We start from the raw sequence: 25,149 nt of genomic DNA on the forward strand, positions 1-25,149 counted from the left end.
CTGCAGTTTCATTTGGGGTTAACAGAAAAACAGGAGTACCAAACCCAAACATGTAGTTATAGCAGTAAAGCTGTACAAAATTTCCAACTTACAGCTACAGGATACATTTTAAAATTTCAGTATTTTACACCTTGCCTTTCAAGGGATAATTTTTTTGTCTCCAAGAATATGGTATATGAAGAAGTGGACAAATTCAGAGGGATCTTCCACAACTTTTGTACACTGCTTGCAAAGATTATAAAATTCAGTACGGCCTTTGGATGACCTCAACTTCTTAACATAGTCAACATGGTTCATTAAAAGCCTGTTCAACATTTTGTTACCTCTGCCTATTCATACATGCTGTGCTGCAATTAAAATGCTACTTAAGTTTGAGAGAAGCAGTACTTTAATGAAGAATGCTACAAGTTATGGACAATAATTAGTTCCTGTATTTTAAAAAAAGATTACAGAAAACACTTTACTGAATTTTTTTTTTTTTTTTTGCTAAAAAGTCTTAAAGGATGTCCAAGAAACAGCAAGCACAACACGGTACAAAAGGAAAAGGGAGAAGGGAATGTTGAATTTCAGTGCAAGACACTAACACAGCACAACTAGGGAATCAAGCGGAAGCAACCATTTCACAAAGAATGGAATTAGACATTTATAGTCAATTGGGGTTTTCTTTTAGGCTTTAAAAGTCCAGCATAAGGTAGGGAATTGTCAGGAGAGGATGGGGGAGAGGCTAAGTTTATCTACAATCACCATTTTACCAAAAAACACATAGGTTCAACCACATGAGAAATGGAGGTTAAACCTGTCTGTGCAGCCCAGCAAATGATACAAGCAAATGCCAAGACAGTCAGATCTCAGTATTGATGTCACAACGGGCTAAGCAGTTTTAAAAGGACTCTGATTTTACCAGGACTGGTCTCATCAACCTGGGCTCATAACAAAGGTCCTTTGCATTTGCATTGGAAGGCCAAAGCTTTACCTGGATAGAGTTCACTCCAAATAATGCTCATGTTGCTGGTTTTAACAGGTTGTGAAGTCAAAAGTGGCTCCTAACAGACTCCACCATTTCCTAGGAGAGGTTCTACTAATTACCAGGAATTTAAATTCAAGCAAACCACTAAAGAAGGGAAATACTAATGATATTCTGGCACTGTACAAGCTATGTGCCTGTCATCTCTGCCAAGGGCATGGGGGGGGACTTGGCTTTGTTTCTTAGCTCCGAGAGCGGTAAAGTGAAACTGGGACCGCCCCTCATGTCGAAGGAGGATGCCCAAAATTCTCATCCCAGCCCAGCTTCTGAAAGAAACAGACTACCAGGGGCTATTATTAGGAACCATGCTCCTATGAATTCTGTGGAATGAAAGCCTGTTTCAGTTCATGCCAAGTCTTTTCATGGTCCGCCAGCGATCCTTTATCATCACAGCTGTTCGGTTAACAAATGGGTAATTTTTAGAAATGGCAGCCCAGTTTCCTTCCCCGTATTTCTGCACGCCAGCCTTGACCCACTCACTTTCTTCTACAGTCCATTTCTGCAAAAGAAAACCAAGAAGTTTATCACAACCTATCTCTGCACTTACTTTTTTTTAAGTTACTCACATTTTTATACAGTGAAGAGGAAACTAAAGAATCCTACAAGATTGGTCTGAACCCAAAGGACGGTTGTATTTTTAAAACATGACAAATAACACTGGATTTAGACATTTGATAATTTTAAATGGCCTGCCATTTCATCTCAGCTAATAATCACTTATACATATATTCAGAACTTCAGATGTGCATTGTGAAGGGTTGGTATATATGTCTAGCTTCTGTCCTACATTTTTCCTCCAGAAAGTAACTCCTACATTTTTCCTCCAGAAAGTAACTATTTAGTTTGAATTATCTGAAAATCACACAAAAGCACAAAATTTTAGAGCCAGGTTACACAGCCTTTGAGATGTAGGGACTTATCTTACCTCTGTTCTACCCACACAACCATAAAAGAGAATTTTTAATTACCTGTTTTTTTGTTATACTGGTTGCACTGTCTTCATCTGGTGCTGCTGGAAAACATTAAAAGTAGACTCATTTCAGAGTTCACCTTTCTCTACATAAACCATAAGAAAAAGACATATAATGTCCCTAAAGGGAAAAACTTGATTTAAATTTCACAAACTTTGAAAAATGTAAGGACATCCCTAAAGGATAGTTTATTTTTGTCCTTTGTTTGCAAGGCACCAATCATTTCAACCTATGAGAATCTGTACAATGAAAACAGAGGCATTCAATAAACATTGGTTAATGATGAATTTGGGGCTTTTTTTTTTAAATTTAGTTTTGCACAGAAGAACTGGGATGTAGGCCAGAGGTGCAGGGGGTGAGAGAGCTCACCAGAGACAGAGTGGAGAACAGAACAGTGGATCTACTGAAATACACTGCTGAGGGGAGCAGCGGGTGAGACAGGAGAGGTCTGCTGCGCCATGTGGGTAGCTCCCTGGCCGGGGATCAAACTTGTGCTGCAGTGGCCTGGTAGCCTTCTGTGACCAGGGAGGCCCCCCAAATGGTCATTTTCCAAAATTACTGAGGGGCTGGTATTTTAACCCCATATGAAAATGAATGTATGGCTAGATGAATGAGTATATACATGGACATACACCTTTATAGATGTGCATATAGGTATACATACATATGCATGTATATGTATGTACGTGTTTTTCATGGTTCATTTCCTTAAAAGAACAGGGTGATACTGCTTTTCTGCTTTGACAGACCATGCGGGATGTGGGCAGGTTCACCCTCCCACTATAGGAAATACCAGTCTTCAAAAAACATGCCCCAAGAGGTTAAAGACACAGCACTATCAAGCCTTCGATGCAACATGAGTTCCATCCCCCACCACCCAGGGAGCTAACCCACATGGTGCAGCAGACCTCTCCTGTCTTATCCGCTGCTCCCCTCAGCAGTGTATTTCAGTAAATCTCCCTGTTCTGCTCTCCACTCTCTGGTGAATCCTTTCACACACATACCCCACACCTCTGACCTACACCCCAGTTCTTGTATGCATAAATCAATCTTTTTTTAAAAATGCCCCAAGGTAATTTTAAGGACCAGAGGGCTACAGGATGGTCTAGAATTATAAAAGGTATGTCATGTCAAGCCTATGTGAGCCAGTGAAAAAAGCTGTAAGAAAAAGTAAAGTTGTATAATCATGAAACTTGACAGAGTGCCTTAGCAGATGCCACTCTTCCAGCAATGCTTCTTTTTTTTTTTTTTTTTATTTTAAGATTTATTTATTTATTTATACAAGCGCTGGGTGTAGTCAGAAGCGCAAGAGGGTGAGAGAATTCACCAGAGCCAGAGCGGGGAGCAGAGCAGGCAGAAGGACCAAAGTACACTGCTGAGGGGAGCAGCAGACGGCAGGAGAGGTCTGCGCACCATGTGGGACCCTCCTCCGGTGGCCGGGGAGCAGCTGGGGATCGAAATGGCACTGCAGAGGCTGCAGGCAGCTTCGCAACCCAGCGCTCAACCGCTGCGCCACAGGGGAGGCCCCCAGCAATGCTTCTTAAACAATGGAGAAAGGTGACTCAGGAAAGGGATACTTCTAAGATTATTTTTCATTTATAAAGTATTTCATACTACAGTGGAAGCAGATTTCTAAATATGACAAGTCTGGACTGTACTGGAAGTGAATGTTTTCTGTAACTTATATTCTGTTGTTCAGAATATTTAATGCCACTCGTACTGGTTTTATTTCCCCTACTTTCTATATGATCTTGCCAACTATGTTTTTCTCAATGAAGATATTTTTTAAGGACAGCCTTTGGAATTGGCAAAGGATTCCTGTTGCTGTGTTTCAAAGGTATTTAGAATCTCCAAAATTAAGATTTAATATTAAGATATTTCCATTAGAATGCAAAATATGTGATGAGGGATTCTAATGCAAATGCTGTTAAGTTCAGTATTAACTATGGAAAAAATGAAGCTTCTCATCTTAGGGGAAAAATATGAAAGAACTGGTAAGGGATTTTGTACTTAAGTAAATGCAGGGAATACCTACTTTTACCTTTTCCAATTAAAAGTCTTTAGGAAGAACATCAACTATAAATACAGGGCTTATTGAAACAAAACCAAGAATTTTCTTTAAAGTGTTGCTTTGACAGTCTTCATTGTTTAGTGGAAAAGGACATAAAATTGACTCCTTATGAATCAGTGAGGAACTTAACAAACTTTGTCTAGTTTGGAGACAAGCACTTTCTGGAAAATTAATGTGACAATAGCATGCATCAGCCATTCAGCAAGTGTCCAAGAAAGACAAGGAGAATCTCCTAGCTTACCCTGAACTGGAAACAGTTCTTCCTCTTCCACCCAAGACTCCTTTTCTTCAACCCCATTAGAGCTGTTCCACTTGCCTTTGGGTACTCTGAGGGGAGATCAGTGAGAGGACAAGTTGTAAAACAGATGCATCCTAGGTCATCCCATATTCTGCCCCTGGCTTGCTTTCGGCCCTAGACTTTGGTCCTGTTCTACTGCGACACCATTTGAGGTTCACCTACAGACAACTCTCAAACCCACTGTCCTTTTTCCTAACCTAGCCAGGCAGGTCCATGTCAACATCTCTCAGAAGCAGGATCACCCATCAAATTCAGCATTTCACTTTACCCTTCAAAATCTGTTCATTTTCTTTTTTGGTTTGGTTTTGACCCTTTCAAAGATCTTAACATTCTTCTAATGTAGAAGCTGCAAGCTCTTCCTCCTTCACAGACGTGCTCTATTTCTTATCTCTGGGCTGCTCTTTCCCCTAGTCCAAACCAATGGTACCCTTCACCATGGTACCCGTCACCAGTATTATGTCGCCTCTTAAGCAGAGCCTCTGCCCTCCACCCCTTCCCCTTCCAGAATCACCTGAACAGTCCTTAAATTACCATCCCTCCCCTATTTGTGATGGCGTCTCACTACCTAAACAAGGAAGCCTAAATGCATACATGGGGAAAATCAAGATCATCCAATCTGGCATGAGTTTCTTGTGACAGTGCCTCTTTTCCCACCACACTAACAGAACCATGCTCCTTTGCGCCTCCTCCCTCCTGTAAAATCTGTTCTTTGCTTCCTCTCTAGGTACGTTCCCTCTGCTTGGGATTACTTTCCTTGCTAAGTGAAATCCTACCTTTCTCTCAAGCCTATCTTTCTCCACAGAGCCTGCCCTAACTACTGACACCCAACACACACATTGCTCCTGCTCCTCTTTTCACAACACACCCTTAACCGTGAGTTTGAAGGCAGGGCCACATCTTCATTTGTCTGTCCCAAACAGCTAGCACCATAACGCATACCCTTTCAGGAACTAGAGAAATACAACTAAACAAATAATGGGATTACGAAGGAATGCACAGGAGTCATACCATCAAAAATTAGAATAAGCAAACAAGAATCCTTCCTGTGAACATAAAATGTCAAGTACTTGTGTGTAACCCAAAAAGTCCCAAAACAAAAAAAAATGTAGTTGATCTTTTTGAGTTAACTCTAACTATGTTTTCTTGAGTAATAATACAGCTGCTCTGGCACCAGAGCACAGCACAACTCTGACCTCAGTATTGTAACATCTTTTACAAAACAAACATGGAAAGCATTTGAAGTGATTTGGAAGAATTACCTCAAAATAATCAAGAAAACTTAACCAAGAGAGTAGACACAAACCTCTTTTTCCTTCTCTCCTAAGAAATTTAGTTTGAAGGCTGAGTATTTTTGCAAATGAGTAAGGAAAACAATTTGTTTACTAAGTGCATACACATGAAAATTCCTTAAGTTCCATATAAAATTACCTAGCTATAGGCTGAGACACTGGTGGATTACTTACTCTTCTTTTGTTTTAAAATCGAATCCTAGTCCCCAAAATGTTACTTCTGAGAATAAATTTACTTGAGACAAAGTGGGGGGAAAAATTACATGAGAATTTTCCTTCTCAGGAATATGTTGTTAATATTTATACATTAAGAGTCACGCTGGGTTACAGTTTATATTTTCTGTCTGCTTATCCCAGTTCTGGGACAAACCTTAACCTGTGGGCCCTCCAGTCCATCACTTTGAGGAATTGTTCTTTCTTCCTGTGTACAACCTATGCAGACTCAGCATTTATTGCATGCACGAGATGTTTTGGTTCTTCCTAATTTCGTGTTGAGGAAGGGGCTGAGATCTGGGTCTTCATCTTAACTGTCAGGTGGCTCTGCCACCCAGACAAGTCAGCTCACTTCCTGGTCCTTGCGCTTCTCATTGAAGTTAGAACTTGATGAGCAATGAAGGGTCTAGAGCTGTAGGCATACTATAGCCTACAGTGCTGGTCTTTGTACAGTCCTTGTGAAGAATGGTTTTTAAATTTTTAAAGGGTTGTAAGAAAAAAAAAACCTAACCAAAACTATGTGACAGAGACATAAATAACCCTCAAAGTCCAAAACATTAACCATTTGCTGACCTCTTTTTAATAGAAGTTTGGGGTATGGGCCATTAAATTGAAGGAACCCAAAATTATTATTTTATTTGGCTAATAAACATCTAGTAAGCACCTCTGTGCCAAGTATCATGGATGATATAAAAATCTAGTAGTTGTGGCTCTGTCCTCCAAATGAGTTACCCTAATCTTGCCTTTCCCTCTTGATTCCATTGCCCAGCTTCCCCCAGGCCCTGACTGCTCAGGTGGCAACAGTCTCCAGCCTCCCTCATCCCTCCTTTCCCTGGGTGCCACAATTCCTAAGGGTGTCTTATTAGGCCTTCAGGTTGCTGTGTTAGAATTATCTGGGGGCATAATTAGAAAAGCAGTTTATAGAGCATTCCTGCGTCCCTTCTAATTCAGGAGCCCGAGAATGTGTATTTCTTAAAATGTTCCACAGGTAACTGACATGAACCCCAATTTGAGAATCTTTGCCTAACAGATTACAACAGAAACTCAAGATCCAGCCCATCAACCCAGCCATATTTTTTTCTCCCCTCATCCTCTCATGCACTCTTCCATACAGACTACAGGAAGTTTTCTGGAACATGCCTTTCTCATGCCTGTATGCAAAGGGCTCCTGCTTCCCAGAACCCTCCACCCCCTCTGTTTGATGACCTCCTACTCCTTCAAGACCAGCCTGACTCTGCTTCTCTGCAAGATGTGCCCCACCCGCAACTGCCAAGCAGGCTCATCTCTCTTCTTTCCTAGAGCTGCTAGGACACCTCACATGCACCCCACCCTCCCCCCCTTTACAGCTAGGCTCACAGGATCCCTTTTTCCTTAAAGGGCCAGATAGTAACCATCTGCTTTTAGGCCTTACTCTATCTGTTGAAACTCAAAATAGCGTCAAAAGCAGCCAGACAATATGTAAACGATGGGTATGGCTGTGTTCCATAAAACTTTATTTACAATACAGGCAACAGGCAGATTTGGCCCAGGAGCCATAGTTTGCCAATCTCTGCTTTAGTGTACCCATCGAACTTTCATACCCTTGACAGATGAGAGGAGGCTATGTATGTCTAAAACCTTCATACAGCCCCCTTTGTAAAGCCGCTGTAATCACTCACACTTGAGTTCCTCATCTGTTCATGGAAGTAGACCTACCCTCCACAGGCCTGTGAGGAGCGCATGAGATCATCTATCAAATGGGAATAAGTGTGTGGAGCTGCATCTGCTTGCCCCTCAGCTATGTCCATCTGCCAGACTTACTTTCAAACACAGCAGTCATACACACAGTACAAATTTGTACCTGAGTGTAAATCACCTATCAGATGCCACAGCAGCTCAGGGCACCTAGTGCATACATGCCAGAGCACGGGTCCCCAAACAACTACAACAGAAAACAGTGGTAGATGGCAGTGGCCTTGGGAAACCAGTGAGGTGATGACTTAACAGCAGGTGACCGGGAGCGATGGAGGAGGCAACGTTTAAGATGCAGCCTGGTGTATATGGTACAGGCCACAATTTTTGTGTCAAGACTGACTTGGAGTAAAAATTCCAAAGCAAACTTTGCCACTTTTTAGCTGTCACTTCAGGAAAGTTAATAACGTCTCAATTTTCCTCATCTATAAAATGGGAATACTGTATCACAGAGTGAGGATTGCAGATTCAGTAAAATAACAGGCAGACATGCTGGGCCCACAGAAACACTTAGCATCAGGTTCTCTTCCCTTTGAAGGATGATGGGATTCTGACAAGCAATGATGGAGGGATGACAGTTAACCGTGGGCAATGAGAGAAAGCGAGAGGACAGTAGTAGAAATAAACGGGGTTCCAGAGAGAGGGAACAGGCCAGCTTGTCTGGAGGAAGGACCCACCACAGGGCACAAAGGGTAGCAAAACTCGAAACTCGGGTTGCAGTGATGATGGGGAGCAAAATGAGGGCTTTCTAATGACTGCCCCCACAGAACCTAGCAGAACGTGGGCAATTAGTAAATATTTACTGTGTTTGCCAAGTCTCAAATGCTCATAGAAGGTGCAAAGCTAAATTAGTCAAGTCTCTTCAAGGATCAAAGTAGGTGACTCAATTCAAACAAATTCCTTTTAACAAACAAGACTAATATTTAGTAGCGAAGGCGCTCAGAATGTTGCTAATAACGAAAGCAGTGATGATGAGGAAGAGGCTCTGTAAGCCTCCCATCCTCATTCATGCCCTGGAGTCCCAGGGGTGGGACTTCAGAACTGGCAGGGATGGCTATGTCATCACTTCCCACTCCCGAGTCACTTTCTAGCAGTCTGAGCAAGCCTTGGTGATGAATAACTTAGCTGAAAGTTACTTCATTCATGGAAGCAATACCAGGCCCAACCAGGACCACCAACCAGCCCCCAAACTGCTACAAAGGAGGTCTTCATACTTGGGATTCTTCTCCCCAGGGAGGGGTTGGTTGGGAACAGTGGGCTTGGATGGTGATGGTGGAACGACGTCCTGGGAGGAGTCGAGGCCTGTGCTCGGCTCAGTACTCTGGCTGTCCTCCTCCAAAACCAATCTGCTTATTGTCATGCGCTTGGTCTTGGGTTGCAGTTCAGAGCCACCCTCAGCAGAGGCTGAATTTTCATTTTCATCTTTTCTCGGTCTCTTGTTTTTGAGGGCTGGTGATGGTGGGGATACTTGATTAGGCAGTACCAGGTCTTTCTGGTCCAGTTTTGAGAAGGCTGCCTCAGAATCCTGTGCACTGGACAGAGTCTTGAAAGCTGCTTTCAGAGTCATAATTCCAATGGTGGTTGGAGTATTTCTTAATTGCCTACAAATAAAGCAAACAAAGATCCATTTTACCACTGCTGACACAGCCACTACTTTTTCAAAGTGTGGAGCTTCAAACTAGAGGACTCGTCATGTTGAGAACTCTTCTTTTAGAAGCTGCTTGATACAACCTTTATGAAAGCGTCCAATGAATATAAGCAAGAGCTTTAAATATGACATGTCAGTTAAATTATGGAGTTTAAATTCCAAGTAAGAGAAACATAAAGGAACAAGGCCAAGGTCTCTCTCCAGAGACTCTATGAGTGATGTGCTACCTCACTGTCTGTATGGACTGAAGTAATGCTTTCATTATAGAGCACACTGCATAGTCCCAAACAATTCCCAGTCCATCTGAAGAAACAACTGACAACTTGGCAGTCTCACCCTGAGATCCTTCTTCCAGTGTCCCAGCTAACATTTGTGTGAAAGAAATAAAAGACTGTCTACATTCCGCCCTTTTTTCCTACAGTAAAGTTATGCATGGGATCCTGAGAATTCCTCAGAGTAAGACGGTCTACACAGTGTTTGAACAGTAAGAAAATGCCCTTTCAAAAATAAAGTTCATCTGTCATTTGGAACAGCTCATGTGCTTAACTAAACAATTGTTTTCGGTGTTTTTTGGGTTTTTTTTTAACTAAACAATTGTTAAGAAAGGGCAAACTAGCAGCCTGCAGGCTGAACCCAGCTGGCAGATGTGTCCTGCTGCAAGTTTGTTTTCTTAAATTGGATTAACATATAAAAATAGAGAAATTTGAGAATGAAATGTCTCATGCAAAAATCTGAACTGACTTTTGGGTATCCTCGGACATGGTGATGTACCGGCAGTTACTGAAGCACGGCCCTCTCCGGTTCACAAGCCCTGGCGGTCTACTGTGTTATCCTAGACCCAATTTGCTCCTTTATATTTCCTACCAGACCCCAAAAGCATCTTGTGACGGTCTTGGGAATCTGATTCACAAGTCTGAATACTGTTTCTTGAATGTATTAAGAGATGTATCCACAAGGAAGTACTAGGTAGATACAGGTGAGGCAAGGAGAGAGAAACAGAAGGAAAGAACCTTTGAGGAATTTCTGTCAGGGATCCAAATCCCATCTCCAATGTCCTCACTTTCCCAGGGAGTTTTCTATAATTTCCACGGTGCCTTGTGTGAGTAACCCATGACCCCTTAGTAGGTCATACCATCAGAAGAAATGAACTGATCCTACTCTGGGAGGAGACTGCTCCGAGCGGGCCTCCCCAGCATTTCACCCGTGATCATGAGAAGGCATCCCTCTCACCTTGCAGGTTCTCTGATTGGCTTTTCCACGGGCTCTGGGGCTGGCTGTTTCTCTTCCTTCGCTGTAGCTGAGGCAGCAGATTCAGATTTCAAAGCCTTCTTAGCCATCTGGGAAAGGAAATCGGTCATCAGGAAGAGAGGAAGCTAGAGATTCTCACTGATCCTCTCTTCTCTCATCATGAACATACTCAATATGCAAACATGTTCACTTACAAATCCAATCTAGAAATAAATACAGGGAGGGGAGCATAAAGAGGGAGAGAGCTAACAAGATTTCTCTCAAATTTTTTCCTTCTCTCCTTCCTCAAAAAAAATAGCTCACAGTTATCTGTTCTAAAGGAGATCTCAATCTGAGTGGTGGTTACCATCTTGATATTGCAAAATTTCTTTAACCTTTGGGCAAAAAATAATTACATGATGTCACTCCATATCTCCTCATCTGTCTTTTCAATCTCATTGTTAATCTAGTTTTCTGAACCCCAAATGTACCTTTAGCATCATGGATAAAAGTCAAACTTTTCCCCTCAAACTTGGGATAGCTATATGTCTTTTAATTTGTGTACAGAATTGTTTATGACTCTATTTCTACAATGTTTTGTCTTATTAACAACTCTCTGAAAATCCTTACTTATGCCACATAAAACCCTGAGTAGGCCAATCTTGCTCTAACTCCAACTTTTCATATATCTCCCTCTGACTGAGTTTTATACATTTCCAGTCAGTCCACCATCATTTTGTTTCAGCTATGTGTATCTGTAATAAGTGGTATCTGAAGAGCTAAGAGCTCTATCTTTACACAGATACAGGGGCGAGTTATTTTCCAGTTATTTGGAATACAAAGAAAAGAATCCCAGGCCAGGCTCACTTTGTCTTGACACTCCCTGAATATTCCAAACAATCTGCTTTAAAAATAGTTTGGAATTTGCCAAATGAGTGCTATGATAATTGACACTGTTATAGGGGTCTGGCAGACCTGTTGTAAGGTAGGATACTTTAAACACTCAAAATCTTAGTTTTATATAAAAACTGTACCATCGCATTCAGTTTTCTCTTAACACGGAACTTGTAGGACATAATGGATTCTAATTCTTTCACACACTGTCCTAAGCCTCACTGTTTCCATTCTTTATGCTTATCTTTTTGATCCAGTTAAGGAATGCCTTCTTTTGGCCCCTTTTGCCTTATACTTCTAGTCACACCTTCGCTCCAGTTAGGCCTTCTTCCTGTTAACAACCTCATCATGCCATCTCTACCAAACCACTCTTCCTCACAAACTTAAATTTCATCTCCTTTGTGGACCCCCCATTATTGTGAGTGTTCCACCACAACAGATACATAGAGGAGCTAAAAATGGGAGGTGAGGGAGACCAGGTATATTCTTATTTGCTTCTATGAGGAGCTCTGCTTCTGCATATTTAAGGCATTAATTAAGGAAGATAGTGTAGATAATCCAAAGTCTTTTCCACACATTTACTCTTTTTACTACTAAAAAGAATAGTCCTCTTCTAATTGCCTGCACATCCTTCAATGACATGTCATGGTTACAGGAGGAGAAGGCCAAGGCCCACCGTGAGGAGGTAGGGTTCTGCATCATCCAGGTGACTCTCCAGGAAGCGCAGCATCTTCTGCTGGAAGGTCTCATAGGAAAAGTTCTGGATAACAGGATGTGCCAAGTTCTTTTCACGGATAATGTTCAAGAGATCATTCCTCAGCTTCTATACAAAGGACCGATATTTGCAACATGAGAAAGGAGAGCTCTGGCAAAAATTCATGATGAACTGAGACAGAACAATATCAAAACTTTCACAACTCTCTCAATGGAAACCACTGGCACCAATGGGAATGGAAGCCCACCACAGAGATCAATGCATTATGGATCGGCCACAGTGGGTTACTATAAAGCTATAAAAAAAAAAATATATAGATGAACTTAGGATCTAAAGCACCTTTATACATTAACATGAAGATTTTTAAACATTTCTGAAAAAGGATAAAACAGCTCCTTATGTGTTAATATAGCATAATCTCCAAAATATATTGTGAAAAAAGCCATTTACAAAATGTTCAAATTAGTGTGTGAAATATGTTCACATAGGTGTATGGGAAGATAGGAAAAATGAATATATGTGTATGTCTGTATATATATACATATCCACACTCATTTGCTGGCATATGCATAGATATTTCTGAAAGTATAAGCAAAAAATACTGGTTGCCTCTGAAGAGAGGAACAAGATGGCTGAGTCAATGATTAAGAGAATTTCTATTAAATTCTTTTGTTGTACATTTTGAGTTTTGTACTATATACATATATGAATTACTTTGCAAGAGCCAAAATTTCAATTTATTAAAAAAAATAAGAGCATGGTACCAACTGAGCTTTTGATACCAGAGAATAAAAGAGTTAAGTCCCCACCAAAATAGATTCTCAAGTATATAAGATCAACATTTACATAAATAAAGTTAGAGACGTTATAAATTGTTAGTTTAATACCTGGTGCTGATCGTTTAAATAAATACTGTGTCACACACCAGACTGACATGGTATCTAACAGGAAGTTATCCTGCATATAAAAGACAACATGCAGAGGGCAAAGGTGCTAAATATTAAAGATGAGTATTTAGATAACATTCCTGACAAAGAACCTTTTCTGTATTTCCCCACAAAACGCAATGAGATGGACCAAGTCAAACATCCATCAAATTTATCAAATTTACCTGAGTCGTAGGGTCCTTGGACATATGTTTTTTCAAAATTTTTGAAGCCTTTTCAAATTCTTTGTTTTTGATACAAATAATGACAGCCTACAAAAAGGGGAGGAAAACCTTTTTTTAAACTGTTGTTAATAATGACAGGTGTAATTAGAATATCAGTATCAAAATTAACTCTACTAGAAAGTAAAACTGAGTCTTACACATCCAAGAACCTTTTCATATTCTGTCAAATTCCTATATTTAAAAGCTAACAATTATTGTTCAAGTATGGTAAATAGCCATTAGCTCTCTATATTTTCAATATTACATTGGATTGGGAGAGGAAAAAAAAGACCAATATAGCAAAATTTGATCCCCTGAATTACAGACCTTCCAAGGCAGAACAGACAGGAGTCATTCCTGTCTATTATAGATCCCTGTAATTTCATGTCCCCAGAACTATTTCCCTTCAGGAAAGGCCTGAGGCCAGTTCTGCAGAACCAACATAGCCTCTCACTACCATATACCCCAGCTGGCAGTCTGAACCACTGTGCAGGGAATTGTAAAGACCAACAAACCCAGCTTGTCCACAGGCAGAAAGACAACAAAGTTCCAGGTAGGATGAGAAGTTCTCACTAGCCATAGAGAAAAAGAAGAGTTCTTCAGGGCCTCCCTGGTGGCACCAGGGGTTAAGTCTCAGCACTATGAAACTATCAGCAGCCACTGCAACAAGAGTTCAATCCCCAGCCAGTGAGCTAACCCACGTGATGCAGCAGACCTGTCCTGTCACTCCCGCTGCTCCCCTCAGCAGTGTATTTCAGTCAGTCCACCTGTTCTGCTCTCCAGTCTGTCTCTCCTGAATCCTCTCACTGCCCCCCCACACCTCTGGCCTACACCCCAGCTCTTGTATGTATAAATAAAATCATTTTTTTAAAATATTTTTAAATATTTATTTATACATACAAGCACTGGGTACAGTCAGAAGTGCGGGAGGGTGAGAGAATCCACCAGAGACAGAGCGGGAAGCAGAACAGGCAGACTGACCAAAGACACTGCTGAGGGGAGCAGCGGGCGAGGCAGGAGGGGTCTGCCGCCATGTGGGTTTTTCCCTGGCTGGCTGGGAATCGAACCTGTGCTGCAGAGACTGTGGACAGCTTCACAGCTCAGCGCTCAACCCGCTGCACCACCAGGGAGGCCCCTGGGAGCTCCTGAATTATCTAGTAGGATAAATCCTACTCCACAGAAAGGTATAAGAAACACACGCATGGAGGGAAAACTTGTCCATAGACATTTTCAGTCTTCACAGGGAAGAATTTAAAAAGATACCAAGAAAAAGAGGAATAGCACAGAATTCAGCAAGTACTAATCTCAGTGATTCTGTCTTCCTCCTGCTGAGCATAGCCATACCGGCAAAGGCAATGAGTCAAATGCTCCTGAATACCAAGCACCACTGTTAACTCTTGTGAAGGTACAAAGTCAGTCTTCTCACTTAATCAGATGACCATCTTCACTTTCATATTTACAGCAGGAAAACTATACTGACTATATTTTAATCATGAAATCCTGTATTTTCAAATTTTATTAAAACTGCATACAGTAAACTTGACCTTACTGTTCAGTTTGAAGGGACGTACTGACTTCTCTAACCATAAGGATAGACAACCATGCCATCCAAAAAACCCCATGTTGCCCTTCTGAGCTCACCCTCTCCCCATTCCTAAACCCTGGTGAACCACTCTTCACCATCTCATCTCTCATGTCACCTAAATAGAATCATACAGTATGCTGTACTTATTTGTAAAGGATGTAGCCTTCAGACTGGCTTTCACTCAGCAAGCCTTTGCAGTCCATGGATGTTGGTATCCATATGGTAACCATATCCATAGTTCCTTATTGCTGAGCAGTATTCCACTGTAGGGATGGACAGTTTACTCATGCACACACTGAAGAATGTTTGGGTTGCTTGCAATTTTTGGTGTGTACAAATAGAGATACTAGAACTTTCCCGCAGTTTTTGGTGTAAACATAATTTTTCATTTCTCTGCAATAGTCAGCAGTAGTATTGCTGGGTCATATGGAAAATGTATGTTTAACTTTTTATAAAAAAAATGGTCTGTTTTCTTTTTTTTTATAGAGGCATGTTTTATTTATTTGTTTGTTTGTTTTGTTTATACATGCACTGGGTACAGTCAGAAGCGCGGGAGGGTGAGAGAATTCACCAGAGCCAGAGCGGGGAGCAGAGCAGGCAGAAGGACCGAAGTACACTGCTGAGGGGAGCAGTGGGCGGCAGGGGAGGTCTGCGCGCCATGTGGGACCCTCCTCCGGTGGCCGGGGAGCAGCCGGGGATCAAACCGGCGCCGCAGAGGCTGCGGGAAGCTTCGCAACCCAGCGCTCAACCGCTGCGCCACCGGGGAGGCCCTGTTTTCTTAAGTAGTTATACCTGTCAGCCACATATGAGTGTGAGACTTGGCAGTTGCTCCACAACCTCATTAATACATGTTAGGGTCAGTATTTTTTTTAATACTGACTCACTGTAATAGGTATGTCTTAATATTCATTGTGGTTTTAATTTGTATTTACCTATTGACTAAATGATGTCAAGCATCTTTTCATGTGCTTATTTGCCATATGTATCTTTTTTTTTAAGATTTTTATTTATGCATATAAGAACTGGGGTACAGGTCAGAGGGGCGAGGAGAGGGGGGTAGTGAGAGGATTCACCAGAGACAGAGTGGGGAATAGAACAGGAGGATTGACTGAAATACACTGCTGAGGAGAGCAGCGGGCGAGTCAGGAGAGGTCTGCTGTGCCATGTGGGTTGCTCCCTGGCCGGGAATCGAACTTATACTGCAGTGGCTGCGGATAGCTTCATAGGTTACGTCCTAACCCCTTGGGCCACCAGGGAGGCCCCATATGTATTTTTTAAAATATTTATTTATGCATACAAGAGCTCAGGTATAGGCCGGAGGGGGGTGCGGAGAGGTGAGAGGATTCACCAGAGACAGTGGGGAACAGAACAGGTGGATTTACTGAAATACACTGCTAAAGGGAGCAGCGGGTAAGACAGGAGAGGTCTGCTGTGCCTTGTGTGGATTGGTTAGCTCCCTGGCTGGGAAATGAACTCAGGCCAGAGTGGTAATAGTGCTGAGACTTAACCCCTACCTGGTGAGGGAGGCCCCCTGAGAACTTTTTGCCTAAGTCTAAGACATATTTTCTTTTTCTTCTAAAATTCCAACAGCTTTATAATTTACATTTAGATTATGACTCAATTTGAATTTTTGTATGAGTTAGGTTACGTTTCATTTTTGTGGATGGCCATAATTGTTTCAGTACCATTTGTTGAACACTATCCTTTTCCCACTACATACCTTTCTCTGTTGAACTGCATTCACATTTTTGTCAAAAATCAACTAGTCATTTTTGTTTCGGTCTATTTTTGGACTCTCTTCTGTTCCACAAATGTATGCCTAGAGTCATGAACACCATAGCTTTATAATAATTCTTAATTGGGTAGAGTCCTCCAATTTTGTTCTTTTACAAAATTGTTCCAGTTATTTTAGTTCCTTCGCCTTTCCAAATGTATTTTAGAATCAGCCTATATCTACAGAAAATTCTGCTGATCCTGTGACTGGAATTATATTAAATTTATAGATCAATTGAAGAAAACTGACATCTGAACTATATTGTTTTCCAGTCACAAACATGGCCTTTCAATTGTTAGGTCTTCCTTCTTTGATCAGCATTTTGTATTTTTCCATGGATTCCGTACACACATTGCTAGACGTATACCCAAGGAGCTATAAATGCTACTGTTTCAATAATCTCATTTCAAAATGTTCACTGCTAATATATGGAAATGGTTTTTTTGTGTGCTGACCTTATAGCCTACAATCTTGTTTCTTAGTATAGCTTTTCTATATATTCCATGCATTTCTTTAAAGATTTATTTATTCATGCATACAAGAACTGGGGTACAGGCCAGCGGTGGGGGGGGGGGGGTGAGAGGATTCACCAGAGACAGGGTGGGGAACAGAACAGGCAGACTGACTGAAATACACTGCTGAGGGGAGCAGTGGGAGAGACAGGAGAGGTCTGCAGCACCATGTGGGTGGCTCCGTGGCTGGCAGGGATCAAACCGGCACTGCCGAGGCTGCAGACAGCTTCACAGTGCTGCGTTCAACAGCCTGCGCCACCAGGGAGGCCCGGATTTTATTTTTAATAGTGGTTTACAACATTGTGTGTAATTTGGGGGTACAGGTTCATCTCTCTTCAGATGTATGTTATCACACCATTTCCACGAAAGCACCCATAATCCTTCACAATATTCCACTGGATCCCCTCCCTTCCATGCTGCTCTCCCTGCCTTATTTCTCTCCAGCCCCCCATAAGTTCAGTTTTACAGTCAGATTTTTAGAATATGTTTAGGTTAGTTTTTCTGTTCGTTTGTTTTTCTGTATTCCACATGAGTGAAATCATCTGGTTATTTGTCTTTCTCCTTCTGACTTATTTCACTTAGCATAGTCCCCTCTCCAGTTTCATATATGTTCTCCCAAATGGCAAGAGTGCTTTTTTTTTTTTAATCACTTAAATTCCATTGTGTACTTATACCTCTTCTTAATCTATCTCATCTGTAGTTGGGTAATCAGGTTGTTTCCATAACTTTGCTATTGTAAATAGTGCTGCAATGAGCAGAGGAGTACATGTATCCATTCACATTAGTGTTTTTGAATCTTTTGGCTAGATACTTAGGAGTGGGATTGCTGGGTCTTAAGGTGGATCTGATTTTAAAATGTTGAGATATGTCCATGCTGTTTTCCATAGGGGGCTGGCCCAGTGTACATTTTGAGCAAAAAATTCCCTTTTCTCCACACCCTCGCCAACACTTGCTTTTTCGGTCTTTTTGATACTGGCCATTCTCAAAGGTGTGAGGTGGTACCTCATTGTGCTTTTGATTTGTATTGCCCTAATGACAAGTAATGTGTGGGCTTCATCTATCTTCTTTGGAAAAATGTCTGTTTAGCTCTTTTGACCATTTTTTAATTGGGCTGTTTTCTTTTTGTTGAGTTGCATGGTTCTTTGTAGTGCTTGGATTTTTGCCCTATCAGCCATTCCATGGGATTTTCTACAGACATGTCATCAGCAAATAGGTAGTTTAATTCCTTTCTTTCCAATCTGTTGCTTTTTCTTTTTCTATTTGTGTTCTATTTCTTTTTCTTGACTTACTAAATTTGCTAGGCCAATATGATGTAGAATGGAGATGGTAAGAACAGACAACCTTGCCTTGTTTTGGATCTTAGAAACAAAGCACTCCATCCTTCACCATTAAGAAGGACATTGGCTGTTAGTTTTCTGTAGGTGCCTTTTATCAGTTTGAGAAAATTCCCTCCAAGTTTGTTGTTTTTATCATGAACTAATGTTGAATGTTGTCAAATGCTTTTTCTGTATCAACTTATATAACCATTTCCCCCCTTTTAGATTAATAGTGTAGATAATAATGATTGATTTTCAAGTATTGAACCAGTCTTGCTTTCCCAGCCCTCAGTTTCCCGACTCTATCATATACTAACTACATCTGCATCCAGGGCTAAGTGGCAGAATAGGCAGTTAAAAAAAAAAAAAAAAGCAATGGAATTTGCCCTAAGCCCAAGGGAGGGTCATAGCTCCACTGCTAGAAAGGTTAGGTGCCTTCCCTCTTGCCACCAGTATAGTACTGCCTGCCTATCCAAATACCTTTCTCCCCATAATAAAATAATCTCGATAAAAGCAAAATTTAAAGGAGGTGTCAAAAGTTGAGTATAAAATCAAAGCTGTAGACTTCATCAAAGTCTGAAACCTCTCTTGAAGAATCATCTGTTATCATCAATCATGATTTATTGATGGAAACTTCATTTCAGCAATTACAGAGTCAGGGGAGATGCTTCCATTTCTGTCACTATATGTGCCCTTAGATGAGAGCCTGACGCCTTCCTGAAGGGTAATGCAATGCAGAAGGAAAAGGGGTGGGTTAACAAAACTGGGATTTCTCCTGCCTTCTCCAATCTCTAGTTCTCTGTCCTGTTCCTCAGACCTGAAGGAACCTCTCCTGGGGTTTTCTTTTCACACCTGGAGAACAATTCCAGGTTTCAGGAGCCTTCAAGTCCAGACCAGCTGATAACTAGAGAGGGGAAAAAGTGGTGAACTACTCATTACTAGCTTGGTGAACCTTCAAATTTTGGCTTGCCAGCTATCTGCTTATTCCCACTTACAGGTTCCATGCAGTTGGTCCAGGACTAATACTTTCACTAAGAGAAACAAAGAGTATGCTTACTCTAGCTTTCCTAAAACATAGACCCTACTATATTTAATTTGTGAAACAAGACAGGAAAGGCAAATGCTTTGAAATTCTAATTTAAAAGTATGTGCTATGAGCTTATGTTTTATTTATTTATTTATTTTAATAGAGGCATGCTTTTTATTTATTTGTTTGCTGGTTTGTTTGTTTTTTTGTTTATACATGCACTGGGTACAGTCAGAAGCGCGGGAGGGTGAGAGAATTCACCAGAGCCAGAGCGGGGAGCAGAGCAGGCAGAAGGACCGAAGTACACTGCTGAGGGGAGCAGTGGGCGGCAGGAGAGGTCTGCGCACCATGTGGGACCCTCCTCCAGTGGCCGGGGAGCAGCCGGGGATCAAACCGGCGCCGCAGAGGCTGCGGGCAGCTTCGCAACCCAGCGCTCAACCGCTGCGCCACCGGGGAGGCCCTATGAGCTTATGTTTTAAAACTGTGTATTAATTTCCTTTTTTAAAAAAGATTTATTTTTTATTTGTACAATAGTTGGGGTACAGGCTAGAGGCGTGGGAGGGTGAGAGGATTCACCAGAGACAGAGTGGGGAGCAGAACAGGCAGACGGACCAAAAGCACCGCTGAGGGGAGCAGCGGGCGCGACAGGAGAGGTCTGCTGCGCCATGTGGGAATCTCCCTGACCGGCCGGGGATCGAACCTGCGCTGCAGAGGCTGTGGACAGCTTCACAGCACCATGTTCAACCCGCTATGCCACCAGAGATGTCCTAAAACTGTGTATTAATTTCTTGTGAAGCTTCCAAAACGTATCACTGTTTTTTCACTTGGCACTTTTCAGAAAAAAGTATAATTTCTTCTCTTAGACACCTGTTAAGGCTCTTTGTGTAAGTAATAGCAAAAGTGTCTCGCTAATTTAAACAAAAAAGAAGTTCCAAGCACAGACCTTCCATATAGGTGCGAGAGGTTTGTGTTGTGAAAAAACCACAAAGGAAGAGAAAACCAAACTCATGAAGTGAAGACAGGCTAAAAGAGCCAGCTCTGAAAGAAGCCAGCCTGTTCTGAGAAGCCGGAATGCTCAAAAAGCCATGACAAAGCTTTTTGTTTCAAAAAATAAAGTTCTAAGACAGTGTGTCTGATGCACCAGCCCCGCAAATGGCTAAGGCCCCAAAAGAAAATCAAGGTGCTGCCACACAAGATGCAGGGAAAAATGCAGCACAGCAAAAGCAACAGATGACCATGTCTGCAGGAACACGCCCCACATATCCTCTCTGTTCTCCAAAGCAAGCTGAGGGGATTTTTTGTTATGAAGAAAAAACCAACAAAGTCTCAATATCAGTAACAACTTCTAGAAGCTGTGCTCAAAATTCCTTTATACTTTTCAAATGCTAAGGAGACCCCAAAGAGCTTTTGTTTGAGTTATATCTGTTGATAGCCACTGTATTAGAAATATAAAACTGAGAAAATTTAAAAATATTTATTAATTCATTAAAAAAATAACAACAAACTCATTACAGATAACACAATAACATCTTTATGAAAAAGTACTTTTTTTAAAGACAAAAGTTTAATGAGGAGGGTGGCACTGTATTACATTTTTGCAAATCTCCTTAATATCTGGCTTAATAGAAGAAAGGTGGATTCTAGTATCTGTTTCTACATTCATTTTGTTCTAATGTCATTTTAAGGTATATTAAAAAACCCAGCCTCGAACAGATATAAAGTTGGAAAAGGGAGGAATATTTTAATAGCCCTCCCAGAAAATTTAATAGCCCTCCCAGAGCTATTCCTTGATTCTACACCAAACTTTGACAAGGAACTTTTCATAATCTGTTACATTAAAGCCTGTTAATCTATCTTGCATATGAACTGGATCTTTTTACCCATGATTTTATAATCTCGTGCATTGATCTTATGGAAAATATTGGTTCAATGAGTTATGTAGATTTTTCCAAATGTTGACACATTCCTTAAAAATATTGTTTAAATCATAGTTGTTAATATCACCACACCAATCTTCTCAGAAAGGTTTAATAAAACATTGGGAAGCTACCAACCACATGAATACAAGTTTTCCAAAATTCTTAATTTCACTTGAAAACTTGAATTCTCTCACTAGCAACAAACACTGTCAACTATTTCCCTTGAAATGACAGGTTCACTTTGTTTTTCAAGAAAATTACTGCAAAATACCAACATCTGAATAACCACAGTTATTAAGTTCTGTCAAGTAAAAATGATATCCCATTAAAAAAGCAGTTTAATCAGCATGCAACTCAATCACACATGCTTTTCCGGAGGACAACCAGTTGCTTAGGCAAAATTTCTATTTTGTCACACGAAATACTGAAAAGATGTCTGTTCAACGGTCTAGACTTAATGAAATTAATTTTTTTTTTTTTTACTATTCATCAAAGGCATTCTTAATTGAAACTGGCTTTTTTTTTTTTCCTGCAAACACAGGCAGTAAAGACTGCAGTGACAACCAGTACAGCTTACCACAGCTCGTACTAAAGCAGCAGCAATTTTACCCATCATTGTTTTTGCACCAATGTTTTGGCAACATTATGAAAATAATTTTGACCTCTGAAAGATCCTGGAAACCCCTACAGACTTCCAAACCACACATGAGAAGTTCTAACTTAGCAAACAGCTTACTGATACACTTTAAAAAGTAAAATTCTTTTAAATAAGTTTTTGTGATACTTTACAAAGTTTAAAAGCATCAAAAAGTCTCACTGAGCCTAGGTATCTCATGGCATTTTCCCAAGGATGACCATTAACAGGTTCTATGACTCTACATGAGAAAAAAAAATTTTTTAACATAAATTTAAGAGACAAGTGATACATTATCATTTAATAACTAGGATATCAAGATAACTGTGGCTAGCCTCTAAAATAGTCCTCAAATCTCTCAACTTCCTGCATAGTCCCATTTTACACACTAATCCAGAGTTGGTATAGTCTTTGTGACCAAGAGTATATGGCAGAAGTGATGACACACTTCCTAGACTGGTTATAAAAGACTTGTTTCTCTCTTTCCTTCTTTCTGCACTCTTGCTTTCTTGGATCACTTGCCCGAGGGGAAGCAAGCTACCAAACTATATGCTACCATATGGAGGGGTGAGGAGCTAAGTCTTCAGATAAGAGCCAGTAAGGCAGTGAGTCCTTGGGGTAGTTTGTTAAACAACAGTAACAATAATGCCTTGCCAATACGTCTTTTCTGGTATTTCTCCTCCACCACAAACCTTATCTATACCCAAAAAAATTTTTTTTGTTGAAATTATACTAAAAATATTTACTTGAAATTATTTCTCCCTGAAACTGAGTAATAGTATCTAGGTATTCTTTGCAAGACCAAAAGTAGTTCCTACCCAAGATCCTTAACTGAATAAATATATCTGTACCTCACATACTAGTTTTTTTTTTTAATGGTACCTGAGCACCAAGCATACAGCCAAGGACAGAAAGTCTTTCTTGCTAAGCAAGATTTTACCTCCCACCCCCTCAGCCCAGTTTGAGATCCCATCCTTTTAGAGTACCCTTTTATTTTCTTACCTGTTTCCTTACTTTCCACCAAGGCAGTGCTGAGCTATTTTTCTTCATCCCCCACCTGAGCATCTGCTTCCACACCTCCAATCTCAGTTATTGGAAAAGAACAGTTTTCCCGACTGATTCCCATAGACACTTGTATGTTTTAAATAAATGTAAGTTCTACTAGTTGAAGCTACCTGAACCATGACACAAATTCCTAGGCACTTCACTGATTTTTTTTCTTGTCAAGAACATTGCCTGTGTCAGCCTCCTACCATTACTGTTTTTCTCACTGGCTGAAACTCCCAGCACCTGACTCTGCTGTTCAAAGGGAATGTTCTCTAAACTTCTCTTTCTGTAGATAATTGCATGACATAACTCATCCTTATCCCAAGGCCCCCGCTATTCTTAGTTTATTATAAACAAAGGTGACCAAACTCTAAGCTAGTTACATCTAGCCCTTTCGCAGTAAACCTGAATGGTGTAATAACTCCCAAAACGTTACTCTTCAGTGCCACCGCTTTCCTGCAACTGTGGCCCTCTGGCCAAAATCATAATAGCTGGGTACTTGCCATTAGGGATTCTAAATCTGAACTGGAAAGAGGTGGCCCGAAGAGAGAACATGTGGAATTTCACTTGCATTCTCCATCCATTTTTCCACCACACCACACAGAAAAGTTAAGCATTGTATCCTGAAAGACCTTTGATTTTTGTTATTATAATAATAAAAAAAAGAAATAAAAATAGAGCCTTACAGCCTCCTTGACCAGTTTTCTACTGGATTCGACCACTGCCTCTGTCAGTGTAAATTCCGTTTTAATCATCTCCAGCACATTGATAGCTGATTCCAGTGGAGTGAGCTCAGCCTCCATATCAAAGGAACAGTCTAGGACAAAGAGCACAGTTTTCACTTTAGGCTGTTTTCTAAGGAGTGGAAAAAGCTATGTCCAAATATGTATATATTTTATCAAAACATGCAAATACAGTAGGAAAATTTGCATTTAAATGATGGACTAGCTACAGGCTTTTTATAAGCATGTTAAAAGTTCAAATTAATGAAATGACTATCTTTTAGCATTTTAAAGGCAGGTTAAAAAAACTTTTAACACATGCATTTGAATCTCAAATTTCAGGATACACACATCCCCCTCAGATACAAGCAGTCAGAAACTAAAGACAGTTTTGCTAAACACCTGTCAAGTTCAATTCAGGGGGAAAAGACGTGCCTGAGAACCCACTTTACAATGGGAAAAAGATGTCCGTCCTAACTCACTTTATATAGCACCAAAATCGGGGCGAGCAAGAAACAGGTGGGAGAGGGGGTTAAAACAAAACAAAACAAAACAAAACAAAACAAAACACAACCAGAAAAGCAGCCAAGAGATTCTTAAGTGGAGGAAAAAAACTAGAGCCAGAGAAAAGACTTATCCTAGAAGGAAGACCGCTGTGATCAAAACATAGTACCGCACCTTCAGATCCGGATCTAAGTTTGAAAACAACAGACCCCTAAATAAGTAAGCTCAGAGAAGAACACCGAAACAGCCATACCTAAATTTTCCCCTTCTTCAATGCGCGACAGACACTGCATAACCCGCAGCAGCCGGGACACGGTGTGCTCCTTCCCCAAGGGCCTGACAAGCAAAGCTGGGAAAGAAGACATCATTTGCTCGGCGCCCCCCGATCCCGACCCCGGCGCCCGAAAGCTCCCCCTCCCAGGCGACCCCGCCTCCGGCCCCGGCCCGGCCCGGCCCTCACCCTGCATGATGTCCCGGATCTGCCTGAAGTCCCCGTACCGGCTGCCCCGAAAGGCCCGCAGCGCCTCGTGGAAGTAGAACTTGAGCACCCAGCGGTTGACCGCCTCTTCCAGCCGCGCTTCCCCCGCGCCCCGCTCCGCGGCGCCACCCAGCCCCGGCTCATGGCGCCCCCGCCGAGCCCGCCCGCCGCTGCGGGACGCCCGCCGGCCTGCCGACCGCCCGCTGCTGTCGCCGCTCCCGCCTCCTCCCGCCATCGCGTCCGCTCGCCGCGCGCCCTCCCCGCCCTCCCGGCCCGGCCGCTTCCTCGGCTGTGACGCCGCCGGGTCACGCACGACGCCCGGGCCGGAAGCGGGGCCCGCCGTCCCGGCTCCCGCGGCCATGATACGAACGCGCCGCGAGCCGCCCGCGGGCTTCTGGGA

General features: G+C 41.6%; 1 protein-coding gene across 2 annotated transcripts; it reads right to left on the reverse strand.

Annotated features, from left to right (window-relative positions):
* Window positions 1–1,364: 1,364 nt before the first annotated feature.
* Window positions 1,365–25,110, reverse strand: TERF2 (telomeric repeat binding factor 2; the record flags this gene model as incomplete). 2 transcript variants are annotated; one of them, XM_084256710.1, is made up of 10 exons in its annotated part: window positions 1,365–1,523; window positions 1,993–2,033; window positions 4,308–4,393; window positions 8,812–9,198; window positions 10,476–10,582; window positions 12,043–12,189; window positions 13,193–13,279; window positions 23,732–23,862; window positions 24,525–24,620; window positions 24,732–25,110. In XM_084256710.1, the coding sequence occupies 10 exons, from the start codon at window positions 25,108–25,110 to the stop codon at window positions 1,365–1,367; spliced, it is 1,620 nt and encodes a 539-aa protein (XP_084112836.1). The 2 variants fall into 2 exon arrangements, with proteins under 2 accessions (XP_084112836.1, XP_084112835.1); XM_084256709.1 differs by having other exon boundaries at window positions 1,993–2,036.
* Between the last annotated feature and the right edge of the window lie 39 nt (window positions 25,111–25,149).

This window comes from Talpa europaea (assembly GCF_964194135.1).
Source record: "Talpa europaea genome assembly, chromosome: 16".
In the NCBI taxonomy this organism is placed as follows: Eukaryota; Metazoa; Chordata; class Mammalia; order Eulipotyphla; family Talpidae; genus Talpa; species Talpa europaea.